The following is a 25900-nucleotide window of genomic DNA, read 5'->3' on the forward strand; positions in this document are numbered from 1 at the left end:
AACTTTGAGTAATGCTTAGAAATTTCTCTTTAGTCGAAAGATGAAGAGACACTCGCGAGTTTAGTTGTAGTATAATAATAAATATATAATAAATGTCAACGTGATATTCTGGAATGAAGATTAAATTAGCGGAATAGTTGACAGCTATTTAATAACTTTTATCTAGACATCAATGTTCAATTAACAGAATAAAAAAAAAACTTGACAAACTTCTGATAATTTATCAAAATCAATTAATAGTTGATGAGAGATACCTTCGCGGTTGATCAAAAGCTAAATCTAGAAACAATTGCGTTTCAACCGCGAAACTCGCTCGCTCTTTCATTGCGTCGAAGGAGCAAAAAGCGCGAGGAATAAATCTCGCACGAGCGCGAATACCCCGTGTACGTGCCCGAAGTGAGCACCACGACGCAAAGCACTGGAGGAAGGAAGGAGTGGAAGGTGGATTGGCGGAGATGCACAGCTTAGGATTGCCGAGTATACCCGAGCAGTTTCTGGTTGGTTGGTAAGTGGGACTAGCGGGGACTCATAGGCACGGAGCGTCCTACGCGAGGCCGCAGTCGGGCGCAAACCCCGAAACAATCTCGCATCTCGCGCAGTTCATCTTCATCTTCATCTACCGCAGTCTCTTTCTCTGGTAGCATCCAAGTAACACGAGGGACGCCCTGTTCCGCGCAAGAGGGTGACTCGAGGGTGCTAGCAAGAGACTCTAAGAACGATTCATCGCGATCCTGGGTGTCGCGGGGTCTTTCCGAGCCAGAACATCTCGCGTACTCGATTGTTATAAGTGCGAACAAACTGCAGAATTTCTTTCCGAGAGGCGACCGATCGAAAGCACAGGTGCTAGATCGACCGCAGACGCTGGATTGTAAAACCGACTGACCGGTTGTCTATCGGCCTTGTCAAGCGGAGTATACGGACTTCCTTCTTTCCTATCAGGGATCGCGGTCGAGGTCGCTGCCGAGGTCGCACTCGAGGCGAAGCGAGGACGAAAGTCAAGGTCGAGGGTCAGTGAGTCCACTTACGTGGCGCTTCACGAGGTACGAACTCACTCATTTTCTTTGCAATATTAATGAGTATACGCGTGAGACGAAGCGACTTGTTACACTTGATACACGGAGAGAATTTTCTCTTATTGTTAGAATTTACCCTGAAAATCATGGTAATCGTGGGATAATATGGTATGGAGAGAATTTCTCTGATTAATATTTATCACAATAAAAATAATATCTTATCGCAATAAAATATAAAATATGTTTAATTTTACTATGCAGTTTAGTAAAATTAATCAAACATGTTTTATATTTTATTGTGATAGATATTATTATTTTTATTGTGATAAATATTAATCAAAGACATTTTCATAAAATTCTTTCCATATTGTCCCACGATTACCATAATTTTCAGGGTAAATTCTAAGAGAAAATTCTCTCTGTGTACCGTTCGAGAATTGACTTCTAGACATCATGTTTTGAAAACATATGTATATGTAATTCGTCGTATAAAATTTTTAATATTCTTGTTATTTTTCTAAAATTTATATAAAGGCCTAGTATGAATATTAACTAAAGTATGTACCTGCATATATTATCCACGTTTTATTCTTAATCATTATATTATCCATCATTTTATAATTCTATTGGGATGTTTGTCAGCATCAGCACAAATTACTGCGCTTCGAGAATAAAACAATTGCTATTATTTTTATTCTTCATAGCCGTGAAAGGACGGTTGCAACCTTAGTGCATCACGACGTCAAGTCACGTCATCTCTGATATAATTGTTATAAACGATATATTTTTACTGCCGATGTCGATGCGATAAATTCGCGCGAATATTGTGAAATACGAATTCAATTAAAAAAAAAAAAAAAAAATAGAGAAAAAATATATCTGCGCCCTCTTTGATTTGCTCTATTTGCGAACGATATTCGACATCGATAATTCTGTCGCGAACTAGGTAGATATTTCTTCCACTTAGAAGAAGAAGAGAAGCAACATTCCGATCGTCCCCTTTTGCTCTTCGTACTTCCGTTACAATCTACGGAACATGCCCAACTACCGGCGCTACCGATGCGAATCGGGGCGGTGGGCGGTGTATTCTTCATTGAATGCCTTATCCCAAATACCAGAGAGGGTCGGAGAGCCTCTCTTCTTCTTCTACTTATCGCGAATATTGCTGTTTCCTCTTTAGAACGAGCGAGGGAATGTAACGATATGTTATTTTCACCCTATATTATGTATATCTTCGTCGAGTGATTTGCGAAACAAATTACAATATTTTCCTCTCGAGAAAGGAATCTCATTTTACTTTTGCAATAATGACGGACACCGATTTCCCATTCTCGGCTCATACTCTTTCAACTTTACACCTCTAAGGTATAAATCGGCACGGCTAAGACTAACCGGTCTTTCGAATTATTTCGAAGAAAGCGAACACATGTATAATATGGCGTATAGTTTCTTTGATACTACAATCATCCGCGATCTCTCTCTCTCTTTCTGCGGTGAGAGATGATGTAACTACGTTACAATGAACCACGACGAGGGAAAGGGCCGTAATATGTTAAGCCAATTTAACCAAAGATCCGTTAGACAGTTAAAGTCGCCGGCGAATCGCATCGCGGGTTTCTACGTTTCGTCTTCCTTTTTGTTTCCCGGTTTCGCGGTTCTCTCGAAGGTAGCGCGAAATTTACGTCCTCATCCTCGGAACAACGTAAAAATGGCGAAAACGCAAGGAAACGATGTTACACGAGAGAGAGAGAGAGATCATCCTCTCGGAACTTAAATATCCCGGCGTTAATCGCGGCTTTCCTTTCAGTCTTGTTAGTCCGACAAATTGCCGAAACAAACGCACGATGTATCGGTCCATAAATATCGGATTCCCTTTATACTCTCTCGCGAGAGAGAGAATCAATTAGCTCGGCGCTTATTAAGCGATGAAATTATTTTCACCGCTCGTATCGAATCGCCAATTATTGGACAGAAGTGAGTTTTTTTTTCTCTTTTATTAAGCACGCATTAAAACTTTCGAATACGTGTTTTTCGTCTAATTAATTTTTTCCTCTCTCTCTCTCTCTCTCTCTCACGTGACTTGCACTTCTACTGTGCAACACTACACGTGTGGAAACGTGGGTATATATATATATGTATTCACCGTCTCTTTTGTGTTCATTCTCCGAGACTCGTTACCGTTTCGCCTCCTCTTATTAGATGACCGTTCTTCTTTCTCCGCGCCCTCCATTAAGAAAATAATCTAATTACTATATTGTTCGCGTAAACACGCCCGAAGTCGCAGACATTTAAGAGCTTCGTTTGCGGTTTAAACGTGGAAACTCCATTCTCCGTCAAACATTGTGCGGTTCACCCCGTGACGGAAGAGGCGAAGAAGAATATAAAAGCAGAAAACGCGGATTATATAATGCAAAAATTCTCAAATAGAAGAATAAACCTTCTGTCGCGCGACAAATAATTTTGTCCACCGGAGATCGATCCAGATATCGCGGAATCTGCGATAGAATCGTTATCGGAGAAATATCTCTGTAATAAAAAAAATTCATTCGGTCCTACATATCAATATTACGTCTTATATATTATCCGATAGAGGAAAATGCGTGGAATATTAATGTGCGTTACGCTTTTCAGGCTCATCGATTATATTTAATCAGTGTCGTTTATCGGGTCGTTATCTCAGTCGCGGATAGCTATGTTGGTCGAAACGATCGCATAATTCATTCCTTGTCGCCTTCTCACTTCCGTTAGGTCTTTCTCTAATCGTGTATTCAGCACGTGATACGTGTATGTGTATTATTATATATATTCCGATGCACGCGTAATATCTAATAACATATGATGCTCGGAGCGCGCGTGCGGTTTGATACGGCCTTGCAAATGCAACGAGATAACGGCTTCGGTTTGCGCCGACGAATGACCCAATTTCACCGGAGTGTCGTATGGCAAATGGTGCGATAACTGTTGCGGCAAAAGACAGGATCGAGCACGTGAAAGGAAAATACGATAGGTCGGGAAGCGGATGAGAGGCGGATGAAAGACCAGCTTCGCCATGGACCAATGCGCGGACATTCAGAAAGACGAGCAAAATAAACGCGCGCATTTCTCTCTTCCTCCCCCGCTGCATCTCCTCGTCTCCGCTAATCTAATCCTGTCCTCTCGACACAAATGTCTCGAGAGCGAGAGAGCAAGGAAGAAAGAGAGAGAGAGAGAGAGAGAGAGAGAGAGAGAGAGAGAGAGAGAGAGAGAGAGAGAGAGAGAGAGAGAGAGAGAATTATTTTGCTAAAAATCGAAAATAAAAGTCACGCGTTAAATGTAAGACAGATGTCTTGAGATAAATTCGCAGCAGTCGACTTTGAATTTATCCAACAAGTACAGGTGAAAGGAAGGATGCTATATAATTGTATACATTCCACGGAAGCTGCACACGATTCCTCTAAGTACATCATATCGCGATTACGTTAGATTACAACATTTTGATTGCGATAAAACCTTCGTTTCTTTCTCTTTTCAGTTGAACTTGATCCAAACATTTGGATCATTTTCCGTATTTCGGCAAAATATAAATTTTGCACGTATATAAATTAATTAATTAATTACGGGAGAGAGAAAAAGAGAGAGAAAGAGAGAGTTTTATCTGTTGAAGCGGTAAGTAATGCTTTGGATAATGAGTACGTAATGGTAGATATGTTTTATGTTATCGCATCACGCGTAATTTCTGCAAAACCGCAGAGATACGCGATCGATAATCCTTTCCCTCGTTCGATGCCATCGACACCGCGAAAAGCGAGAGTGACGATTTTTCATACGCGAAATAAAAACAAAAACATAACGCAAAGAGATTCCGTACACGCAAACAAACAAGAAAGAGCAGAAGAGTGAAAATGCCATCACGCACTGTATATATTTTCCTTTAAAATATTTTTCATTTCTAAATATATGTAAAATATATAATTGTAAAGAAAAAACATAATTTCTCGAGATACATGAATTCCATTTCACGCATCTCACCATAATAAATAAAATTATTAACACGATTCCTATCTCATTCGCAGGTCCTAAAGCAACATCGGGGAACCTCGTTTCACGACACAAAAGGAATCATTTTCCTAAAGGAGAGCGAAAATACGGATTTATCCCCCTAATATCGACAGATATCAAGAATGCGGGCCATCCGATTCAGTTGCGTCTTCCTCGCCCTGCTCATGACAGCGTCGGCCGTGCCGGCGTCGTCATCATCCTCATCATCGAAGGGTGGTCGACCGGACGATCCGATTAAAGGCAAGAAGACCACGCCGATCGCGCCTATCAAGACCGCCTCCTCGAGCACCGCGACGACAGCCTCAAGGCCGCCGCTTGGCCTCGGGAATGCGACCCTGGCTTATGTCACCCTGAAGAACGCGACGACGGCTCAGGCTCCAGCTGTCACCACGTCCGCCACGACGATGCTGAAGCTGCCGACGATCACGCCGACGACGTCGACGTCGGCGTCGTCGTCCACGTCGACAGCCACCTCGTCCTACTCGTCCTCGTCCACGGCGAGTCTCGCGATCATCTCGAGCGACCCAGCGCAGAACGCGGGCTCCTCGAGCTCCGCCTTCACCGAGACGTCGCCGAGAATAATCTCGCCCACTCAGCACACCGCGGCCACGTCGATGCTGTCGTTGAGAAAATCAGCGGTCTCCGCCGCCGCCGATTTCACGACCACCGTCCCTCTAACGTCGGCCAAGGAGACGCGAGAGTCGCCCGGCAAGATTAGACCGCAAATCAAGCTGACGACAAATTACACCAGCGAGGTAAGTGCATCAATCCCGACTGACCGGCTCCGTTCCAACTGCAAGCTCCTCTCCTGATGCCGGTCTCAGTCGTGTGCCTCGTATTATTCGGTCTCGCCGCGAAAACCGCCGTTTTCAACTAACTCCCCCGGCACAGATTCATTCCCCTAGCTGCTCTTCCACCTCGCTTGTAATTAACTCTAACGCGACGGTGAACCGCAAACAGGATATCGAGTCCCAATTGAATTATATACATTGTAGCATACCGATCTCGCGGATCGACGTACTAATTTCGCGGGCTGGAATTTTTCGTCGTCCTTTGTACACGAGTTTCGCCGACATATATAGACCGAAACGCACGATGATGATTTTCGAAACGTCAACGTTCCGGTTTAACGTAAAGATTGAAGTAGCGTGTCATTCGCGACTTTGCGAATTTCGCTAAGAAAATCGGAAATCGTTCGGAAGATAAATGAGAAAAAACCAACATAGAAATGTTCTCGTTCATTCAGGTTTCACGGAATGTAGAATAAATAAGTTTCATAAATAACTTTCATCATAAGTTTTCATACTCGTAATTCGCTAATTCAAAGTTCCCTTTTTATAATCTACACATACTAGAAGAAACTGAATTCTTCTCTCTCCTTCTTTCTATAAAAATTCATCAAAGAATCTCTGCAAGTCTGTAATAGAAAATTCCACACTATTTTCCTCTCCCCTTCGAAATATATAAAATCCTACAAATGAAATTCCAAATAGATCGAAAGAAAATAAGAAGAAAAACAGTTGTGAGAAATTTATTATATAACATTCTAGATTGTCAAAGATGTGGACGCAACATCGTGAATCGCTAAGCTTAAGCTAAACAAACTTGGGCTTTTTTTTCTCTCTTTTTCCTTTTATAATAGAAAAATCCCAAATTTCTCTCTCTCTATCTCCTGTGCACGTTCTTCCTACTCATTTCCCCTACTTTAAAGGAGCGCAGAAAAGCGTGTACCCGATGATGCGCGATAGAAAGGCACCCAGATTCGAGTTATACAGCCAGCATGGATGGATTGTATGGGGTTTGAGGAAAAAAATCGCATATAGGTCGACCGAGAAAGTAGCGTGTGCACGTCTTCGTATGTATCTGTCTCTCTCTTTCTCTCTTCGTATGTAGAAAATATTCACGGGGCTCCACTCTACTCTACTCTGGTAGACGGGGCGCGCGCACGTGCAAAATGGCAAAAACGAGAAAGTAAATCGGGTATTCGAGCACGCACACATATACACACGATACGATTATACTTGGGACGCGCGCGGTTGGGAATTACCTCGTAATTATCCAAGTTAATCGAGTGTACGTCGTGTTGTGCGCTCGTACGTCAACGTTCATTTCTTCGTTCGCGATAAGCAAGAGGCAATCAGGCAATCGGGTCATCATCATCTTAGGCGCGAATCTTTTACAGCCGAAGGGAGAAATTTTTCTTTTTTCTTTTTTTTTTCTTTTTTTTCTTTCGTTCGATGAAGATGCAGAGAGAGACTTCTGCAGTTGGCTCTAATTTACACGTTTTAATACGCAATCTTCCTCTCTCTCTCTTTCGCCGGAGCTCTCTTTCTCCCTCTTGTTTCTTCGAGATAACGGCGGTGTATACCGATGGTGTATGAAACCGTTGAGTCATTTGCGATCAAATAAGCGAATATAACGCATCTCTTGATTACAAGCGGACGATTTCGTTCCGCGGAATACGGTAAATACGCGCATAACGGAGCGGGGGAGGAAGAGGGGAAGCAGAGGGGTAAGGGGAGGGAACACATTAATAACGATTAAGTACTCTAACGTATCTGTAATAACCGCAATGACGGCAAAATGCGTAAATTGGGTACATAATACCTCGCGTAATGGAGTTATTTGTCTATCTGTTACGGCCGCCTCGCCGCAAAGCGAGACCGTATATAAGGATTGGACCAGCAGCAGTGATTGTACCATACGCAAAAAAAGGGATGTCCATTATACGTCCGCGCGAAGAAACGCTATCTCAAATTGTGTACGAACGCGTTGCAACGCGTTATGTTAGATTTTTCTTTCCTTTTTTTGGTCGCGTCAGAGTTTACTTTCCAACGCAAAGTATTTTCCACGTTAAATTTCCGAGTATAACGCGGAAGAAAAAATATTTAACAACCTCTTTAAAGTGGTAACGAGAATAAGATACGCGTCTATATGACCAAAAGTAAAATTAATTAACTGTGATTTCATTAATTCTCTTTTCTGTTCACAAATCGCAACACTTCTCCTCTTACGATATAATACGATGGAGAATACGGGAAGAGAAAATTCGATTAACCGGTTCAATTTATCAAGGGTTTAATTACCCGTGATTAATTGAACTCGCTTCCTATATACCTGTACTGTTCGGTTAGACATGATCTGAAAAAGAAAAAAAAACCAAGGAGAAGTACCTATGAACCGCGATTAAAGTCGTAACCGTCGGTGAAAACCGACCGATTTGAGACTTTGGTACGTAATTGGCACGCGGTAAAGTTTTGCGGTAAACCGGTACGAATAAACATACAATGCGCGCGGAGGAAGAAGGACTCGACCTGTCTAATGACGGGTTTGCGGAGGTGATACGAGTCGCACCATTCATCCAATATCGAATGGAAAATCGCTGGGAATTGTTCGCGTGAATATACCGCGTCGACGAATACCGATTTCTAGCGTATGGGAATTGGATATCGTCACTGGGGCAGGAAGATTGTAATAAAACGGTCGTTTTTCTCTTTTTTTTTTTTTTTTTTCTTAAGGCGACTTGGGAAAAAGCGAGGCGCGCAATAATGCATTTTTTTCACGAGGCTACTAATTTTACACAGTTGGAAAATTTGTGTTTTCTTGTTAAAAACGGTCCCCGTTAAAATTTTTGTGTTAAATTAACATATTGCTGTTGTGTTAATTGAACTCAAATGTTAAATTATTAAAATAACTGGAAAAAAGTGTAAAAATAACACAATGTGTATTTACTTTTAATTTTACACAATAAATATGTTCGATATTATTAGTGACAAGATTTATCTGTTAAAATTTACAGAAAAAAAAAATGTTAATTTTACTTTATAATATAAGTGGGGATGATAAAATGTAAAATTAACCATTTTTTTAGTTAATTTTTACATTAAAACTATGTTAATTTAACACAAAATTTATTTGAAGTTTACTTGAAGTTTGCATTTATTTTATGTTAAAATATTAACACAATATTCGTGTCATCATTTAACATATCCGTATTATGTTAAATCAACACAAAAATTTCTGTGGACCGTTTGGGACATGTGATATTTGTTAAATTTAACACAAATTTTTCAACTGTGTACGACATGGAATTTCTTCGAAGAGACGATTCTCCTCGATCATTTATACAATATCGTAAGAAGGAAGCACGCTTGGTCAGAGGGGAAACCATTATTACAGTGTGCACACGCATGCATTAGTCACGCATGTCTAAACTAAAGGTAACAATCGTGTCTTGAACGCTAAATTCCTTTTGATATATATGTACTCGGCATATAAATTTTTGATTTATCGAGTAACCCCGATTTTATGCTTCCATCTGTCATCATGATCATCTATTATGAATTCATTATTCGCGATTATTATCATTATTGTTATCGTTACTTCCTTCTTGAACACTGATCGGAGTAGCACGTGTTAAAAAGAGCCAAATGTCTCGCCTTTAATGTGAAACTTTTATCGAAGACAAACACCTGGTTGATGTTACCCCTGGCTAGCGGTATAAAATGCCAAGGATGAAACATCTTGTAACACGCGATAAGATTTTCTACGTAAAATATTATATGTTGCGAAATAAAACACGCTTATGTTTTATTATGAAACCTTTCCAGGTTTTTAGAGGCAAGAAAGACGATATCGAGATACATCCACATAATTAATTTGAAAAAAAAAAAAAAAAAAAATAGATCGCTGAATCTATAAGAAGATTCAAGAATAATAACGCTTCCTATAAAATATAATAATGCGAACCCATTACCTTTTCACAGATCGCGGATTCACTTTAAAACTCGTAATAAAATCGTAAATTTCCATCTTGTACGAGTAGCATTTTTCAGAGATCTTTTTTTTTTTTTTTAATTTTCCGCATCTCGGGGTATTGTATAAGAGTATCCCGATACTTACGACCGGCCTTTCAACGGCGGCTCGCGCCGCATTAGCGTACGATAGCGCGAGCGAGATGGAAATAGAGAACTTTACTAACGGTCCCGAATAGGAATTTTGCCCTCGCTACGCGCGCTTCCGAGTTACGCGCGTAACGGAGTGTTGCTCTAGCACAGTTTTCCGAGCGCGATGACGAAATGAATAATTGCAAAATTAGAATAATCCCATGACTGGTCGGAACAAGTTGGAGAGTAATAGGAACATAATTCTGATCTACTGTATCATTATTTTCTAATAATTTTTTTTAATCTCTTTTTCTCTATCCTTCTAATATATAATTTAATATTTTTTTAATACCTCAAAATTAAAAATTCTCATTACTTTGATAAGGATCGTCATTCAACATCGTGATGAAATTTTTGCTGCAATGAATAAATAGAAATTATTAGATAAGAAAATTTGTTTCAAAATTGAAAAACTTTGTCGAAACCTTAACTAAAATTAATATTTGATTTTTTGCATTATTATATTTGATTCGTTGTTCATAATGCAAAGACACATAAAAAGTTTTGTTTGGATCATTCTATTTCTTACACACATAAAATAATTAAGATAAGTTGACACATATATTGAGAAAATTGTGAATTTTAACAATTAAAATTTTCATAATATAATATTAATGATATTGATGAGGTAATTAATAGCATACTAATTGCAGCAAAAATTGTATCACAAAATCGCATAAGCAATGTTATTGCAACAAATTGGCTATCTGATCTTTCTAGCGTTAATTAATAATCAACTTACATATTACATTTCCGTATTTAATATATTTATTACTTTCACACATTTTATCAAAGGAATAAATAATTCTGTATCTCAGAATCTCTCATGCTAGAGAAAAGAATGTGTGTCGTAATTAAAGCGAGCAAAATAGATGACGGAAATATGTCACACACTCTTATGAAAGATTCGTGTTACTCTTCCCATTCTCCATAAAATGTATAAAGAGATATATAAAGAATCCCCATCTATGTGACAATCCAAGCAATGATAGTCGCTGTTTCGTGCGCGACGAATAATAGTACTAGATAGATGCTCGATACATATAGTATATATATATACAAACGTACACAGCTTAATCTAACAAAAACAACCGTGAAAAGAGCGCAACGGTAAACGAACCGTTGGGTTCTTTTCCACTAAGGTTAATAATTGTATTGTAAGAATCTCTCGGAAACGCGCGGCATCCGCGACGATTCGTCACGACGAACGAATCATGATATCCGAGACTTACAACCGCAGGAATTACTCCCGTCGGCTAATGATCGTCTAATTCTTAAATAGATGATGCTTCAATTACGAACATCGCGGATTACACACAATCGCAGAGATATATTAAGAACCATAATTCTAGCCACGTTTCTCGACTAGCCACTTTGTCGATTAGAATCTTTTTCGTTCATTGTCAATACAAATAATGCAAAATTGAAACGTGAGAATAATGTAAAATTAGAGTGCTAGAATATTTATACAATTTGTATATACAGGGTGTCCCAGAATGATGGGGACTAAATTCGTGCGCAGATTCCTGGGATCATTTGGAGACGATTTTTCCTCAGCAAAAATGTCGAGATACCAATAATTTTCGAGTTATAAGCGATTGAAAATAAAAGGTTTTTCACAAACGAAGCCTTGTGGAAATAAAATAATAATAAATTCACATTCTTCAGTTAATTTCAGGTAGAGTTTACTTTAATAGAATTTTAATTTAAGGCTTAGTTACAAAGATACATGATGGCAAAAATTGGAAACATGCAAAAAATAATGACCTTCCTCGACATTTTCGCTGAGGAAAAATCGTCTCCAAATGATCCCAGGAATCTGCGCACGAATTTAGTCCCCATCATTCTGGGACACCCTGCACAGTTGGAAAATTTGTGTTTTCTTGTTAGAAACGGTCCCCGTTAAAATTTTTGTGTTAAATATTTAACACATTCATGTGTTAAATTAACATATTGCTGTTGTGTTAATTGAACTCAAATGTTAAATTATTAAAATAACTAAAAATAAGTGTAAAAATAACACAATGTGTATTTACTTTTAATTTTACATAATAAATATGTTCGATATTATTAGTGACAAGATTTATCTGTTAAAATTTACAGAAAAAAATGTTAATTTTACTTTATAATATAAGTGGGGGTGATAAAATGTAAAATTAACAATTTTTTTAGTTAATTTTTACATTAAAACTATGTTAATTTTACACAAAATTTATTTTAAGTTTATTTGAAGTTTGCATTTATTTTATGTTAAAATATTAACACAATATTCGTGTCATCATTTAACATATCCGTATTATGTTAAATTAACACAAAAATTTCTGTGGACCGTTTGGGACATGTGATATTTGTTAAATTTAACACAAATTTTTCAACTGTGTGTATATATTAATTTTACTCATCAATTTGTTTAATTTTCCTCCCTCTTTCTATATGTACAATATACATGCTCTGTCAGAAAATAATGAGATTAAATATATAGCGCATAATGTAACAACAATGAAAGACGTAATCATGTAAAATAGTTATCCTTCCTTTAAAAGCACTATAATTTTGACTCGTTCGGATACGTTCATGTGTCATAATTTTAATAAGTATGTATTAATAGACCTTGTCACCGTTTTTGTTATGGGCGATAAAATATTGAACATAAAAGATATGCGATAAAGTTTTGTGTTAAATTGAAAGAGAACGTCACGAATTGTTATAAAAAGTTAAAAAAAGCATTTGATGATCATGCTTTATCACGCTTAGGTTTTTACCAGCGCACGATTCATTTTCAACCATTTCGTAGTCTTTCGAAAACATTTATTGCCACCGAAACATCTGAGCACGTGATAAAGCATGATGACCAAATGCTTTCTTTAATTTTTATCGCTATTTTTGTTTAATATTTTGTCGCTCCATAACGATCACGAATACAATGACGAGGTGTACTAATACATGCTCATGAAAAATATAATAACACACGAACGTAATCGAACGAATCGAAACTTGTACTGCTTTTGAAGAAAAAATCATATTTTACATTCAGCATGATTACGATTTTTTAGTCTTGCCACATTATACGCTGCATATTTAATATCATTATTTTTATAACAAACCACATATATAGGATTGTTTTTATTATAATTACGTGCATTCACATTCGAATATCGCCTCTCTAATTCTTTGATATCTATTTTTTCGCGTGATAAAAATAAAGAAGATACTATATATATAAAACATTTTTTTTATATAAATACAAAATAATTTAATTTATTTATTTTTTATTTTTTCACTCGAGAAAAATAAAGAATATACTATACACATACATATGTATATATAAATAATGTTTTATATAAATACAAAAATAATTAAATTAATCAATTTTTTTTAGCGGAAAAAAAATAAAGAATACACTACACACATACATGTATATAAACAAAATTTTTATATAAATCCAAAAATAATTTTTTTATATACATGTACGTAATATCTTTATTTTTCTCACGCGAAAAAATTGATATCGCCAAATTAAGGCTTAAAGATGCGGAATTCGAATTCATGCGATTTATCATAATCGATCCTAATCCGCTTCTCGCATTATAATATATCGGTATCATTTCGAGTAATTATTTGTCTCGCTTGAAAAATCGATTTCCTTCACGCTCGCTCGAGACAAGCATGTCTGAAAAATATTGCGAGCATTGCCGATACACCTTGCACCTTGCAAGATGTATTGGCTCGACGAATCTACAAAAGGCGAAAGGAGGGCGAGCGTTCACGGTCGTGACGCAAACGGATCAGCCGGTGCTAATATCGGTAGTGGAACGTGACGATGTCGAGACGAAAAGAAAATGCGAAGGAAAAGAAAAGAAAAGACGCGTAGAGAAAGAAAAAAGAAAGAGACAGGATAAAGGGGGGACGAGAGGATAGAGGTCGATATTGCTACGGATAATTTACCACGGCCTATTCCTCGAGCTTTAATCGATTCACTCTGTGCTACTTTGTGTTATATATATTTGTCCATGGATAAGTAATTCGCGAACAAGTACTCTTCTTGCATACTCTGTATTTAGGCGGAATAAAGACGGCAAATCAATTAGCGGTTCCGTTTTAATCGGATACTTACCGTCATTCGACTCGACGAAGCTTTATTTACGAGCGTCTTCTACGACATAGAAGAGGGAAGCGAACGACGAACGAGAAAACGTAAAAGAAGCGATAAAAGGAAGATACTATGTCTTTATTATTCGAATAATATTTTAACGATGTGATTATCTTCTATTATTACTGTACGAAACTTTTTTGTATCTTAAGCTTGAACATATTTATTACGTTTTTATATTTGTATTTTCTTTTGACGATTTCAATAATTTATAGACAATTATCATATCCTGAATAGCTATTGGATATAATGTTAGTTGTTTTTTTCTTTTTTAATTAAATTACCTTTTTTAATTAAATTACAATTTTAATCCTATCATCTATCTTCGATCGCTGCTGCGTTGCAGCTGGCTTTGCTATTCAGAACTTATCTTCCTCATCTCATTGCTTATCAAAACCGTTATGTATTCGAACGCGAGTGAACTTATCTACGAGTAAATACATAAGTACACGAATACGGAACTCGGAAGGAGCGTGAGGAGATGATGGAAAAAAAAAAGAAAGAAGAAAACGGAGAATCCGCAAAATTCCAAAGAAATCGCACGGAGTAAACCCGGCGTGAAAGAGTGACCCCGGCAGAGAGAACTCGAGGGAATGCGATCGCGTTTCGGTCAACGACCGCTTTATAAACGAGCGTTTTGTAGCCCGAGAGAGCTATACGTGTGGTGGATTTATACAGCACGCGATGACATTATTTTTAAAGTCGGGCGGGTTTTAACGCCGGCGACTCTCTCGGGGTCAAGTCAACTCGACACCGACGCCGGAGAGAACGGCAGATCATCTTGAAAAAATATCAAGTCGCGGATCAACGGAGGCCAATCACCACCGCCGATTACGATCGCGACGCGAACAAGGTCGGGGAAACGAAAGAGGCACAGACAAAGTTCACCAAGTGAATCAAGGATTTCTCCTAGAAGTAGAAACGAGCCTTGTTCACCATGTTATATCGAGTGTGAAACGAAATGATACATATTTCGGATATCTTTTTCTCCGGAAGAGCTTCAGAGTTTGGTCAACATTCTTCCGCGAGTTTTCATTATTTCTTCATTTATGTTCAACCTATCGCTTATCAAGATGGAAATTCATAGGGGAAGGGAGGAGAGACTTTTTATAGAGACACCCTCTCGCGAGCATTATCTTTTTAAAATATGTAGAAGAAGATACAGTTCCCTTTCTACAGATATTTGCAAATCTGCAATTTTAATTTCGACCGGTGTTTAATAATTTTCAGAATTATATTGTAATATTGATTTGAAAATCACGCATAGCTTCCCGGTTTGAAGGACTGAGTAGTAAAATCCGCGATACGCGAGCAAAACTATTTATATCGTCGTTCTCTCCTGGATCCGTAGCTTTTTTAAGACAAGATCAAGTGAGATGATTGCGATTCGAGTGCGGTAAATGAGATAAACGATACGCCGTAAAGAAAAAGCGGGACCCGACGATGGAGGCGAGGAGGATCGTTTCTCGAGCATAGTCTCACGTTCCAGGAAGTTGACCGGCGATGGATATCCGTACGAACCACCATCCTGTACCCCCATCGATTTGCCCAAGCGTTTTGCCTCCGCCTGTCTGCCCGGCTAAGGCCTCTTCTCTTCTTCTCTCTCTGTCTCTCTCACTCGGAGCATATTCCGCCCGTTTTCTTTTTTGCCCCCCGTCTTCTTATTCCTCTCCCTCGTAGCTCGCTTCCTTTCTCTACTAACAATTTCTATCACGCGATCGGTAGGTACGCGTATACAGCATCCTCCCGAAATAGATATCGAGGATCTATTTCACTGAAGAAACTGATTTGCCACTTTACAAGCTAGTAATTTTGCGCTTGGCGAGGTCTGCCTTTCTTTCTTTTTTTTTTTTTTTTTTTTTACAAATGAGAGATCTTTGTAATGTATCGAGTGTGTAAGACGTCTAACTCTTTGACGATACATGCGCTTTTTGCGAACAACTTGACGATTTCACGAAATTGAATCGTTATCGGAATGGAAATTTAAGTCTCGTGCTTCTTTTAATTTACATATCTCGTGTCTCAATTGTTTGTTCGTGAAACGGTAAAGGGAAAGTGTAAATCACAGAAGTGAAAAGACGCCGCATAATCGCCTATGTAACACAGAAACATTGCTAATGAGGCAACCGTATACAGTCTCGTTTACCGCGGAATCATGCTACAGTAACGATGTACTGGTTTCATTCCAATGAAATGACACAATTGAAATAAGAGCATTTTCATTTTCGTAATCAGATTCCTTATATAGTCTCAACACCATTAAGATGTCCCTTTAATAGCAGATTCTCTGCTTCGATTTAGAGTCATTTTTCCTCTACAAAAGTATCGAAAGAGGTCATCATTTTTTGCAAGTTTTCAATTCTATCATATGTATCTAACTAAAATTCTACACAGAGAGAATTTTCTCTTAGAATTTACCTGAAAATCATGATAATCGTGGGACAATATGGTATAGATACAATACTAAACTGCATAGTAAAATTAAACATATTTTATATTTTATTGTAATAGATATTATTTTTATTGTGATAAATATTAATCAGAGAAATTCTCATAAAATTCTCTCTATACCATATTGTTCCACGATTATCATGATTTTCAGAGTAAATTCTAAGAGAAAATTCTCTCAGTGTATCAAAATAAATTGTACTTGAAATTAACCTGAAGAAAATTTAATCTTTCGAACAAAGTTTGTAAAGAGCTCAAAAGTTATCGATGCCTCTTCGCTTGTAAGAAAGAAAAAAAATCATCTCCAAATTGGCCAGAGAATCTGTTATTGAGAAGAAATTATTTTTAGAATGTATTTCTGGAGAGATGTTCGAATTTGAACATATATATAAACGGAACGGAGTTAAACGAACGCGAAGATAACGGTCGTGTCAATCGAATGAAAGAACGTGAGTCCTTTTAAAGAGGAAGGAGCCCTATAATCTGCCGTAGCTTCGAAAAATCATTTTAATTACGTGATATGTTATTACGTGACTCTGCCAAAGAGTACGCAATCTTTTTTTCTTCTTTGTCTTCTTCTTTTACAGACGGGGGTACGACTACCGGAAGGGGCCAGCGCGGCGCTCGCGAAACCGACCAAGTATCACTACTATCCGCACAATCAGCACATCTATTTGCTACCGGAGTGCGCGGTCCAGCAAGTGTGCAACGCCGTTTACGTCAGATTGAACTTCACGCAACCGCTGTGCGCTTGTCCCGGAAGATACCGGGATCCGTGCAGCGCGTCCTTGGACAGCGACGACCTGCACACGACCGAGCTGGTGACCGATCCGCGAACCAAGGTTGGTTGAGAACTTTCGAATGACTCTCTTTGGCGATAATGTAATTGTCGACTCATTATTATGAGGCACAGAGATACGAGAACGTGTATATATCACTTGCAGATACTGATAAATGCGCGATTAATAAAATGTCATAATAAATAAAAAAAGAGTCTGATATAAATATAAAAAATAGCTAGTACACTGAGAGTATTTACTCTTAGAATTTACCTTGAAAATCGTGGTAATCGTGGGACAATATGGTATGGAAAGAATTTTATGAGAATTTCTCTGATTAATATTTATCACAATAAAAATAATAATATATTTATCACAATAAAATATAAAACGTGTTTGATTAATTTTACTAAACTGCATAGTAAAATTAATTAAACATTTTATATTTTAATGTAATAGATATTATTTTTAATATTTTTAATTTTTTGTGATAAATATTAATCAGAGAAATTCTCATAAAATTCTTCCCATACCATATTGTCCCACGATTACCATAATTTTCAAGAGGTAAATTCTAAGAGAAAATTTTCTCTGTATATAAGAGCTAACAAGCATAGATATTAGGTGTAACAAAATTATTTTTAAATTCCTTTATATTTTTTAATTCCTCTTACTCTATTTATTTTGAAGAAAATAAGTGTAGAAGAAATTAATAAATATAGTATATAGAAAAATTTAAAAATTACGTCTGGCTCTTACTAGCCTTTTTTTTATATTTAACTTTATATTTAATAAGCAGTCAATATTATCAACAGTTTCTGTCAGTATTTAAAATGATTCGAATCGTAAATTCACGAAGATATTACGAGACGATATTATCGATAATTACTCTGTAAATTATACGTGTTACAAGTAAAAACGATCGTGTACACAATCGAAGAAAACGCGAGAGCTATAAAAGTTGCCGCATTTCCTACACAATGTTTTATTCCAGTACTTAAGACATCGAGTTGTCACGGAAACGGTACCTTGTACAAGGTACAAGGCGCCATCCCCGGTATGACCGACTCGGCTCGGATGCTCTTAAACGCGAGTTTCCCGCCGTGAGAAAAACTCGTTCACTTTCGTTCGTGTATTAACCGTGACTTGCACGCCAACTTGAATCACCGTTCGAAAAGACAGTCATCGCGGAAGTCCGAGGAACGAATTTAAATATTCGACACGACGATTGTCCCGTATTTACGGGGCAAAGCTTGCTTTCACGTAGATGACTTTTCCAATTTAATCAAATTTCAATATCACTGTAATTTTATTACTATAACATACCGTAAAATCCTAGCATATATCAACGTTGCAATAAAGAAAGGTCTAATATTTTTGTAAGAAATAATAAATAATCAACGATTATTGGTCCCCAAATACGCTAATCGCGATATTTTCGATTTTCATTTCCTTAAATTGTTCATTGTAATGCTACGTAATGTATATTTATTTCCTAACGATATTATATATATAACTAATAGATAAATAATGTTATATATGTATACATAAATAAATAAATATGATATACACGTACATATATATGTATATATGTGTATCATATTATTTATGTACACAGAGAGAATTTTCTCTTAGAATTTACCTTGAAAATCATGGTAATCGTACGGGATAATATAGGTATAGAAAGAATTTTATGAGAATTTCTCTGATTAATATTTATCACAATAAAAATAATATCTACACACTGAAATATAAAACATGTTTGATTAATTTTACTAAACTGCATGGCACTAAACTCATGATTTTCAGGATAAATTCTAAGAGAAAATTCTCTCTGTTGTATATATATATTATTAAAAAATATATAACACACATAATTACAGTATATCTGATTAACAAAGAAACTCGTAAAACGACAACGCTCATTGCGTACACTTTCCAGGCCTTGACTTTAGTAAAAACGTGCGAGCCGGTTGCAGAGATGCGCGAGTGCAGAGCGTCACGAGATTGGTCCCTACTGGCGCTGCAGAACGTGCGTACGGGAAAATCTCATTATCTCGTGATATGCCGATGTCCCGATACAAACATACTCGGTAAGCATTTCAGAAAAATTTCGCTTGATTAATTTAAAATTTGAAATTTGAAAATTGATGAGAGAGAGAAAGCCTTCCTTTTCGTAAATTATTCTAATCAATTCCAATGGAATGATTATTCCATTATAATGGAAATGGAAATAAAATTACCAAACTCTTTTTGAAAAGTCACAAAGAAGCAGAAAAACTGCTAGTTTATGTGTAACACTTTTCATGCTTTTACGTCTTATGTTCTTTCTATGTAGAAGGACCTATGAGTCACGATCAGCCGACTTATGCCAGCGTTCCGGGCATTCGAGTATACGGGATGATGTGCGTGCAGGGGAACAGAAGAGGACGACCATTGCGATATTCCCGCAGCATTTCGAGTACGCGTTCTAAACATTACATAATACTTAGACAGAACTTTGAGATGTAAATTTTACGACTGATAAAATCTTTCGATCTGTTATTATAGGTCACGTAGAGGACGAGGAGAAACCGCGTTTTCCCTGGCACAAGGTGCGACAGCTGATGGCGACGTCGTCTCTATGGGAATAACGCGACGCAATATTCCGTCCCATATTCTGCCATCGACGAATTTACACGTTTAATTAATAACGCTATTATATTTATAATTCTTCGAGTCGTTCCTCGCTCGAATTCTACGTTCCCGTTTTGTTTCCCACGTAGTTTACTCTCACGCTTCCTTAACTCCCGAACGGGCGCACCGGGATGAAAAAAAAAAAAAATAAAATAAAATAACGCAAGCAATTCACACTAATTATTTATTTATTAAATGCATTTTGTATATTTTGCAATTTTTTCGTTAAATATTCGAATGATTATTTTTGCGCTTACGTACGCAATGACTTTTATGAAGGAGTAAAATATAGAAAAAAATTAATTTTGTAATTAAATAAATTAAAAACTTTGCAAATACACGTACACCGGTGCGCCTGCGCGAAGATTAGTAGATACGATAGGATGAAATCGCCCCTATGTGATTTGTATTATCATCTTCACTTATAATTATTCATTGTATTTATTATTCATGATTTTTACGTTCATAATATGAGAGCTGTCGCGATTAATTATATATACGATACGCAACTCCGATAAACGGATTAACGATACGATAAAGAAGACGAAATGGCTTTGCTTTCTGTATAACAATGTAAAGAGTCTAATGACGCATAATTTAAAAAAAAAAAAAAAAAAAAAAAGATAGGAATATATATGGTACCTGAGTTTTTGAAATGCAAAATTTTATATGTGTATTCTGTCCCTTTCCTTCCCTCTCTCCAAGTAAGGCATTAATATAAAAATATGTCAATCTCTATTATGTATAGATACATCGCGTTTGTTTGCTTTTCAATTCAAATTCCATTCGATATGACAATATGATACTTTTCAATTCAAATTCCATTCAATGTGATAATAATCCGTCACTCGCGGATAAAAGAAAAAAAAGCATTGATGCGGTGTATATTTGTACACAACAAGTTCGTCATGCTCTGCATGACTTAAAAGAAGGTCGGAAAAATATGTGCTCTCGATGGTACGGGATTATACGACTACAGTGAAACCCTATATACGAGAGCGATTCTCGTCGATGTAATATTGTATATTATCACTCACCGAGAACGTCGGAGTTGACTAAAACGCTGCAGCTGTACATCGCCGTCATCAGTCGAGGATGCCGCAGGCTAAAGATCCGTCGACAAGCTTCCTTACACGCCGACATTAACTGACCGCCTAGATGTCCTTGGCTTTGACCGCCTGAATCGCTGCAACATTAATGTAAATTTTACCCGAGCGAATGTAATGTCCATCGTAAATCCTCGGTACAACGTGATCAAATATATGAGCTTTTTAATTTCATTAATAATACTGCTTTTATCATATTATTTAAAGCACAACATAAAATGCATTATGATATAATATATCAGAAAGAATGCAATTTCAATATCTGCTTTTTATAACGATATATTTTTTTATAGTCGCAAATATCACTTCAAGGTATTTATTTTTATATTTATATAACAATCAGTAAATTGATATTTTAAAATTCTCGATGCATATTTACCTTTGTGGAGTGTCAAATATTTCCCACTTCTTTAGAAGAAAGCAGACTCCCATCATAGGCTCCTCACATAAGGGACCAGCTAGAGTGGCGAGTTGAAATCCATTGACTATGCTGCTATCATATCTGAAAAATAATTTAATAGCAAACTATAAACACATATTATATTATCATTCGAAACGAATCTCGGCAACAAAGTGAAAGCAGTCGAAATATGTTTTATTTAATATTCATGCATTACACATATCATCAAAATATAATTTATTAGACAATATATTGCAATAAATTACTTTTTCGTTGCATCGACTTTATCCGTTTCAAAGAAATAAAAAGGTTGGCGTTAATTTTGAAAAAATACTTACATCGTTCGAGAATCGACGTTTGTGCTTTGCTGCTCCCAGTATTTCTTTTGTTTATAATCGGTCTCGTTCAACAGTATATTGGATCCGCATTTCCGAGGCCCAAACGACCATATTTTATCTAATACATTATCGTTCCATCCCGCCTCGAGAAAAGCTGCCTCCAATTCGTTCTTGAAGATTTTCGCTTCCTTCTGCTTCTTATCGGACATAGATCTCTCGTTCGGTTGAACGATTTCATCGGAAAAATTCTCGTGTTCTCCATTCACACCTCTATCGCTAGCTATATAACTGTCCAATAATTTGATCAAATTAGTATTTTTCTCCAACAATTTCGTTACGTTTTCCGGAAGAGGCTTCACGTCTATCTCGAAGCAACACTGTCGATTCGACGTCCAAATTTCGAACGTGACTTCTTCCACCTTCTTCTCGATCGCCTCGTTCACCATATCGAGTTTCGGAGGCGGCACTATGGTCTCGCGGAATGGCACGATTGGATCCGAGACGTTAATGCCGACATTTGCGTATCGCAATTTGAGATCTTCCAAACATTTCTCCAGATGAACCTCACCGGCGGTGCTCAGGACAATCTCGCCGGTTTCTTGCATGTGAACGATGGCGCAGGCGTCCGCCTGATTCAACAGTTTCAAGCCGCTGATAAGCTTGGGCAAGTCATTCGAATGCTTCGGTTCAAGAGCCACTCGTAAAATGGGAACCGCGAGAGAAGTTAACTCCGTGAAGGAGGGACAAGCGATCGTCGTGGAAAGTGTCGCAGTCTTCAGTACATGCTCTTCAAGGTCGCCGATCCCGAAGACATTACCTGCTGGAACTTTATTCACAGCTTCCAGCTCTCTTCCCATAAGAATGTACAATTTACTTACAGTCACCCTGGTGATGTGCCTTCCAGATTTCAAATCCTTGAGCACAAGCGACGAATCCACCTTCTCGCCCAACCTCTCGCGTTCCAGAGCAATTTCGGGATTATGTTTCGGTCCTAAAACGAATACCTCGTCTCCGATCTTGATGGTCCCCGAATATATTCTGGCGAAGGCTACTAACGTGCCGTCCGACCCATCTTCAGTGACATCCTCGTGTTTCACGTTCTGGTCGTTATTCTGGTCGCAGACAACCAAATTGTACGTATCTTCCTGGTGATTCTCGGTAATAGCTTTTCGCTCCAGTCGTTCCGCATGCATCTGTCGAACAATCTCTCTTCTTTGTGCCAACTCTTCCGCTGTTAAAGATTTTGGTCTATTCTCAGGTAGCATATCTCTTTCCACCGGAAACATCTTCGATATAAATATAATGATGGGTACTTCTGGAGATGGATCGCACAAGAATGCAGTTTTGAGTCGCTGTGTTTCAAGAGGTAAAGCAGAGAAGTCGTTGTTTCCGCTTATCAATCGTTCAATTTTCTCATCGGTCAAGTTACATGGTGCTGGCACCTTCTCGCATACCATATCAAGACAAGTCTGTGCCAGAGGAAGCCACTGGGAGCAAACAGCTTGCAGTTGCGCTTTCGGATCTGTATGTCTCAAGTCTCGCGTTGTCAATTTGATATTTAACTTTTGAGCCATAATTGGCAGTTTATCTTTGTCCTTTCGTATCACTATGGTCTCATACAATACCCAGATATTATCCAAAATAAATTGTACGAAAAGCGGCTTCTTGGCCTTTTCCTGAGCTCCTTTCATGATTCGTTTTGTTTTGTTATTTATATAAAAATCTCCCCATAGTGTTTTTCGAAGAACGTTCTCGCTGAATCCTAATTTATTTGAATAAATTTTAGCAAATTCCTTTATACCAAATCCCCAGCCATCGATTGCACTGGTAAAGAGAACATTTCCTTGTTCTGGAGAAAAATATAAATTTGAATCGTCTATTTCTTCTAGCACCGACTGCCAATCAGCCAAATCTCTTTCGTTTACCTTGTTTGACGTAACTGTAACTGTTTCCTCTCGTTCTCCACGTTCTATAACATCGCTCGCAAACAACTCACCCATGAGGGCGTTTACTTGCTCTAAAACTTGCGTCAAACGAACATAGGCATCTAATGGCGTCAATTTCATTTCTATAACCAGTCTGTCGATTTTATTAAGTACTAAAATAGGTTTCAAACCCTCGACATAGGATGTAGATAAGGCGCTGCGTGTCTGAGGGCATACACCTTCTACTATATCCACCACGATAAAAGCTCCATCGGAGAGACGAACAGCCGTTGAAACTTCAGAGGAGAAATCTACGTGTCCAGGAGAGTCGATTAGATTTATTACATGATCCGTTTCATTGTGTATGTGGCACAGTGTTATGGAGCTGGATTTCATTGTGATTCCACGTATCTGCTCATCCGGTCTGCTGTCCAAATACCGAAGCTTGCCAGCCAATTTGTTGGAGATGATGCCATTGCTCGCAACGAGAGAATCTGCCAGAGTTGTTTTTCCATGATCCACATGTGCTAGTATACATATGTTTCTGATACGCGTAGTGTCACTCTGAATTTCGCTCAGCTTCTCAACACTGATGAGGCGCATCGTTAAGCTAGATAGAATAATAGAAGAGAAAATGCGAAACGTTGAGCAGTGTATATACAAATATATATATATGCTTTTTATATTATATGCGGGTGCTTCAATAGCAGCGGATTATAGTGATAACAATGAACAGTGAGCGAGTGTCGCACACGTATAATACAAATACAATACGGAATAAACTATATTTATATAAAAAATAAGTTAATCGAACCCCGAATCGCACCCACTCAGGTATGCAGTCGCAGTAAACACTATTTCACTTTATTCTGTCTCCAACAAAGTGCGTAAGGTTTGTTGAACGCGAGGATATATCGCAGATTGAATGGCCTCGCTCTCGTCGTGAACCGAAACATGCCAGCGGACATCGGTTATCGGGCGCGATGGAACACACACACACACGCACAGGGAACGACGTGCGTACAAGCACGTGCGGGATCTCTTCTTCTCGACGGCGTACAAGCGCGACGAGAGCAGCAGCTCGAGCAGCGGGTCCCCAGCGATGGGAAAACGTGCCTGATCTCTCTCGAGAGGTTAGGTGCGCGTAAACGTGACTTCGCCCTCGACTATTTCCGGCTCGTTTTCGCGCGATCGACTTTCCGCGAGATAATATCCGCTCGCGATCGCAACACGATCCACGTTTTCGATCGGAAAACACTTTACCACTCGTACCTCACGCGAATCTCTAAAAGTGGTTATCCGCTGAATGCGTGGGCGGTCACGGCCATATTGCTTTAGAAGGCGCGCGCATGCGCGGAGAGAACGTGCCGTTCAAATGGAAATCGAATCAAAATATACACGATTTTATATTAATTACAACAATTATCTTTCGACTGTTAATTAATCACATATATCTCATTTAATCACCCCATTTGTATGCATACGCAGGTTATCGAGCAGTTCAAAATCAAGTTTCAAATTCAACAGCAATAGCGTAAATTTCACAATAAATAAATATTAAAGACAAACATTATATATACGCAGTGATATTAGCAGTTTGATTTGAATTCAAATAATTTCGAGTTATCTCGAAAAATAGCGCTATTATATGTAAACATGGCGTTATATTCAATTTATAATTATTAACATTGTCTTTTTCTGAATTCAAAACTGGTTTCAAAAAATTTATATAAATTGTATGTGTATGTGTATGTGTGTGTGTGTGTATGCGTCGATATATATTTATATCATTCGTATAAAAAAATTATACGCGTCTTCTCCGCGACCTTCTAACTTTTATTTTTATTTCTTTTATTATATATGTTTTGTCTTTAAAATAAAGGTTTTCTTTTGTATTTAGTAACACACGAGCTTTGATACAAAATGGATATATCGCATATATATATATCATGTCACGTAAAAGTTATCGTTGGGCGTGGGAATATTTCAAGTTAGAAGAAGGCATCGAATACCAGGCAAAATGCTCCATTTGTGATATAATTTATCCAACCGATAGGACAAAAAGTATTAGAAGTCACATA

General features: G+C 37.8%; 2 protein-coding genes across 2 annotated transcripts in view; one reads left to right on the forward strand and one right to left on the reverse strand.

The window, feature by feature from the left end:
- The window catches only part of LOC145935579 (elongation factor-like GTPase 1), a 39704-nt gene extending 14565 nt beyond the window's left edge, over window positions 1-25139 (reverse strand). Inside the window, exons 1-3 of the mRNA XM_083037068.1 lie at window positions 21895-25139; window positions 21536-21658; window positions 21088-21236 (exon numbers count right to left, since the gene is read on the reverse strand). Coding sequence (XP_082893194.1) covers window positions 21088-21236; window positions 21536-21658; window positions 21895-24422 — 2800 coding nt within the window. The 5' untranslated portion in view covers window positions 24423-25139. The remainder of the gene's footprint in view (window positions 1-21087; window positions 21237-21535; window positions 21659-21894) is intronic.
- Window positions 5070-20655, forward strand: Dsx-c73a (doublesex cognate 73A). Its single transcript, XM_083037069.1, has 5 exons — window positions 5070-5806; window positions 17183-17437; window positions 19317-19467; window positions 19713-19835; window positions 19925-20655. Exons 1-5 carry the CDS (start codon window positions 5174-5176, stop codon window positions 20005-20007), a joined length of 1245 nt encoding a protein of 414 aa, XP_082893195.1. The 5' UTR covers window positions 5070-5173; the 3' UTR covers window positions 20008-20655.
- Window positions 25140-25900: the final 761 nt, after the last annotated feature.

The sequence above is a fragment of the Prenolepis imparis genome, unplaced genomic scaffold (assembly GCF_030444845.1).
Source record: "Prenolepis imparis isolate NDT839.2.m4 unplaced genomic scaffold, iyPreImpa1.0 SCAF_4, whole genome shotgun sequence".
NCBI lineage: Eukaryota > Metazoa > Arthropoda > Insecta > Hymenoptera > Formicidae > Prenolepis > Prenolepis imparis.

What these genes read in the sequence shown, in the direction of transcription:
- Dsx-c73a (XM_083037069.1), top strand. Translation starts at nt 5,174, where the DNA reads ATGCGGGCCATCCGATTCAGTTGCGTCTTCCTCGCCCTGCTCATGACA. An exon ending in CGACAAATTACACCAGCGAG is followed by an intron (nt 5,807 to 17,182) that starts GTAAGTGCATCA and finishes CTTCTTTTACAG; the next exon opens with ACGGGGGTACGACTACCGGA. An exon ending in TCCCGATACAAACATACTCG is followed by an intron (nt 19,468 to 19,712) that starts GTAAGCATTTCA and finishes CTTTCTATGTAG; the next exon opens with AAGGACCTATGAGTCACGAT.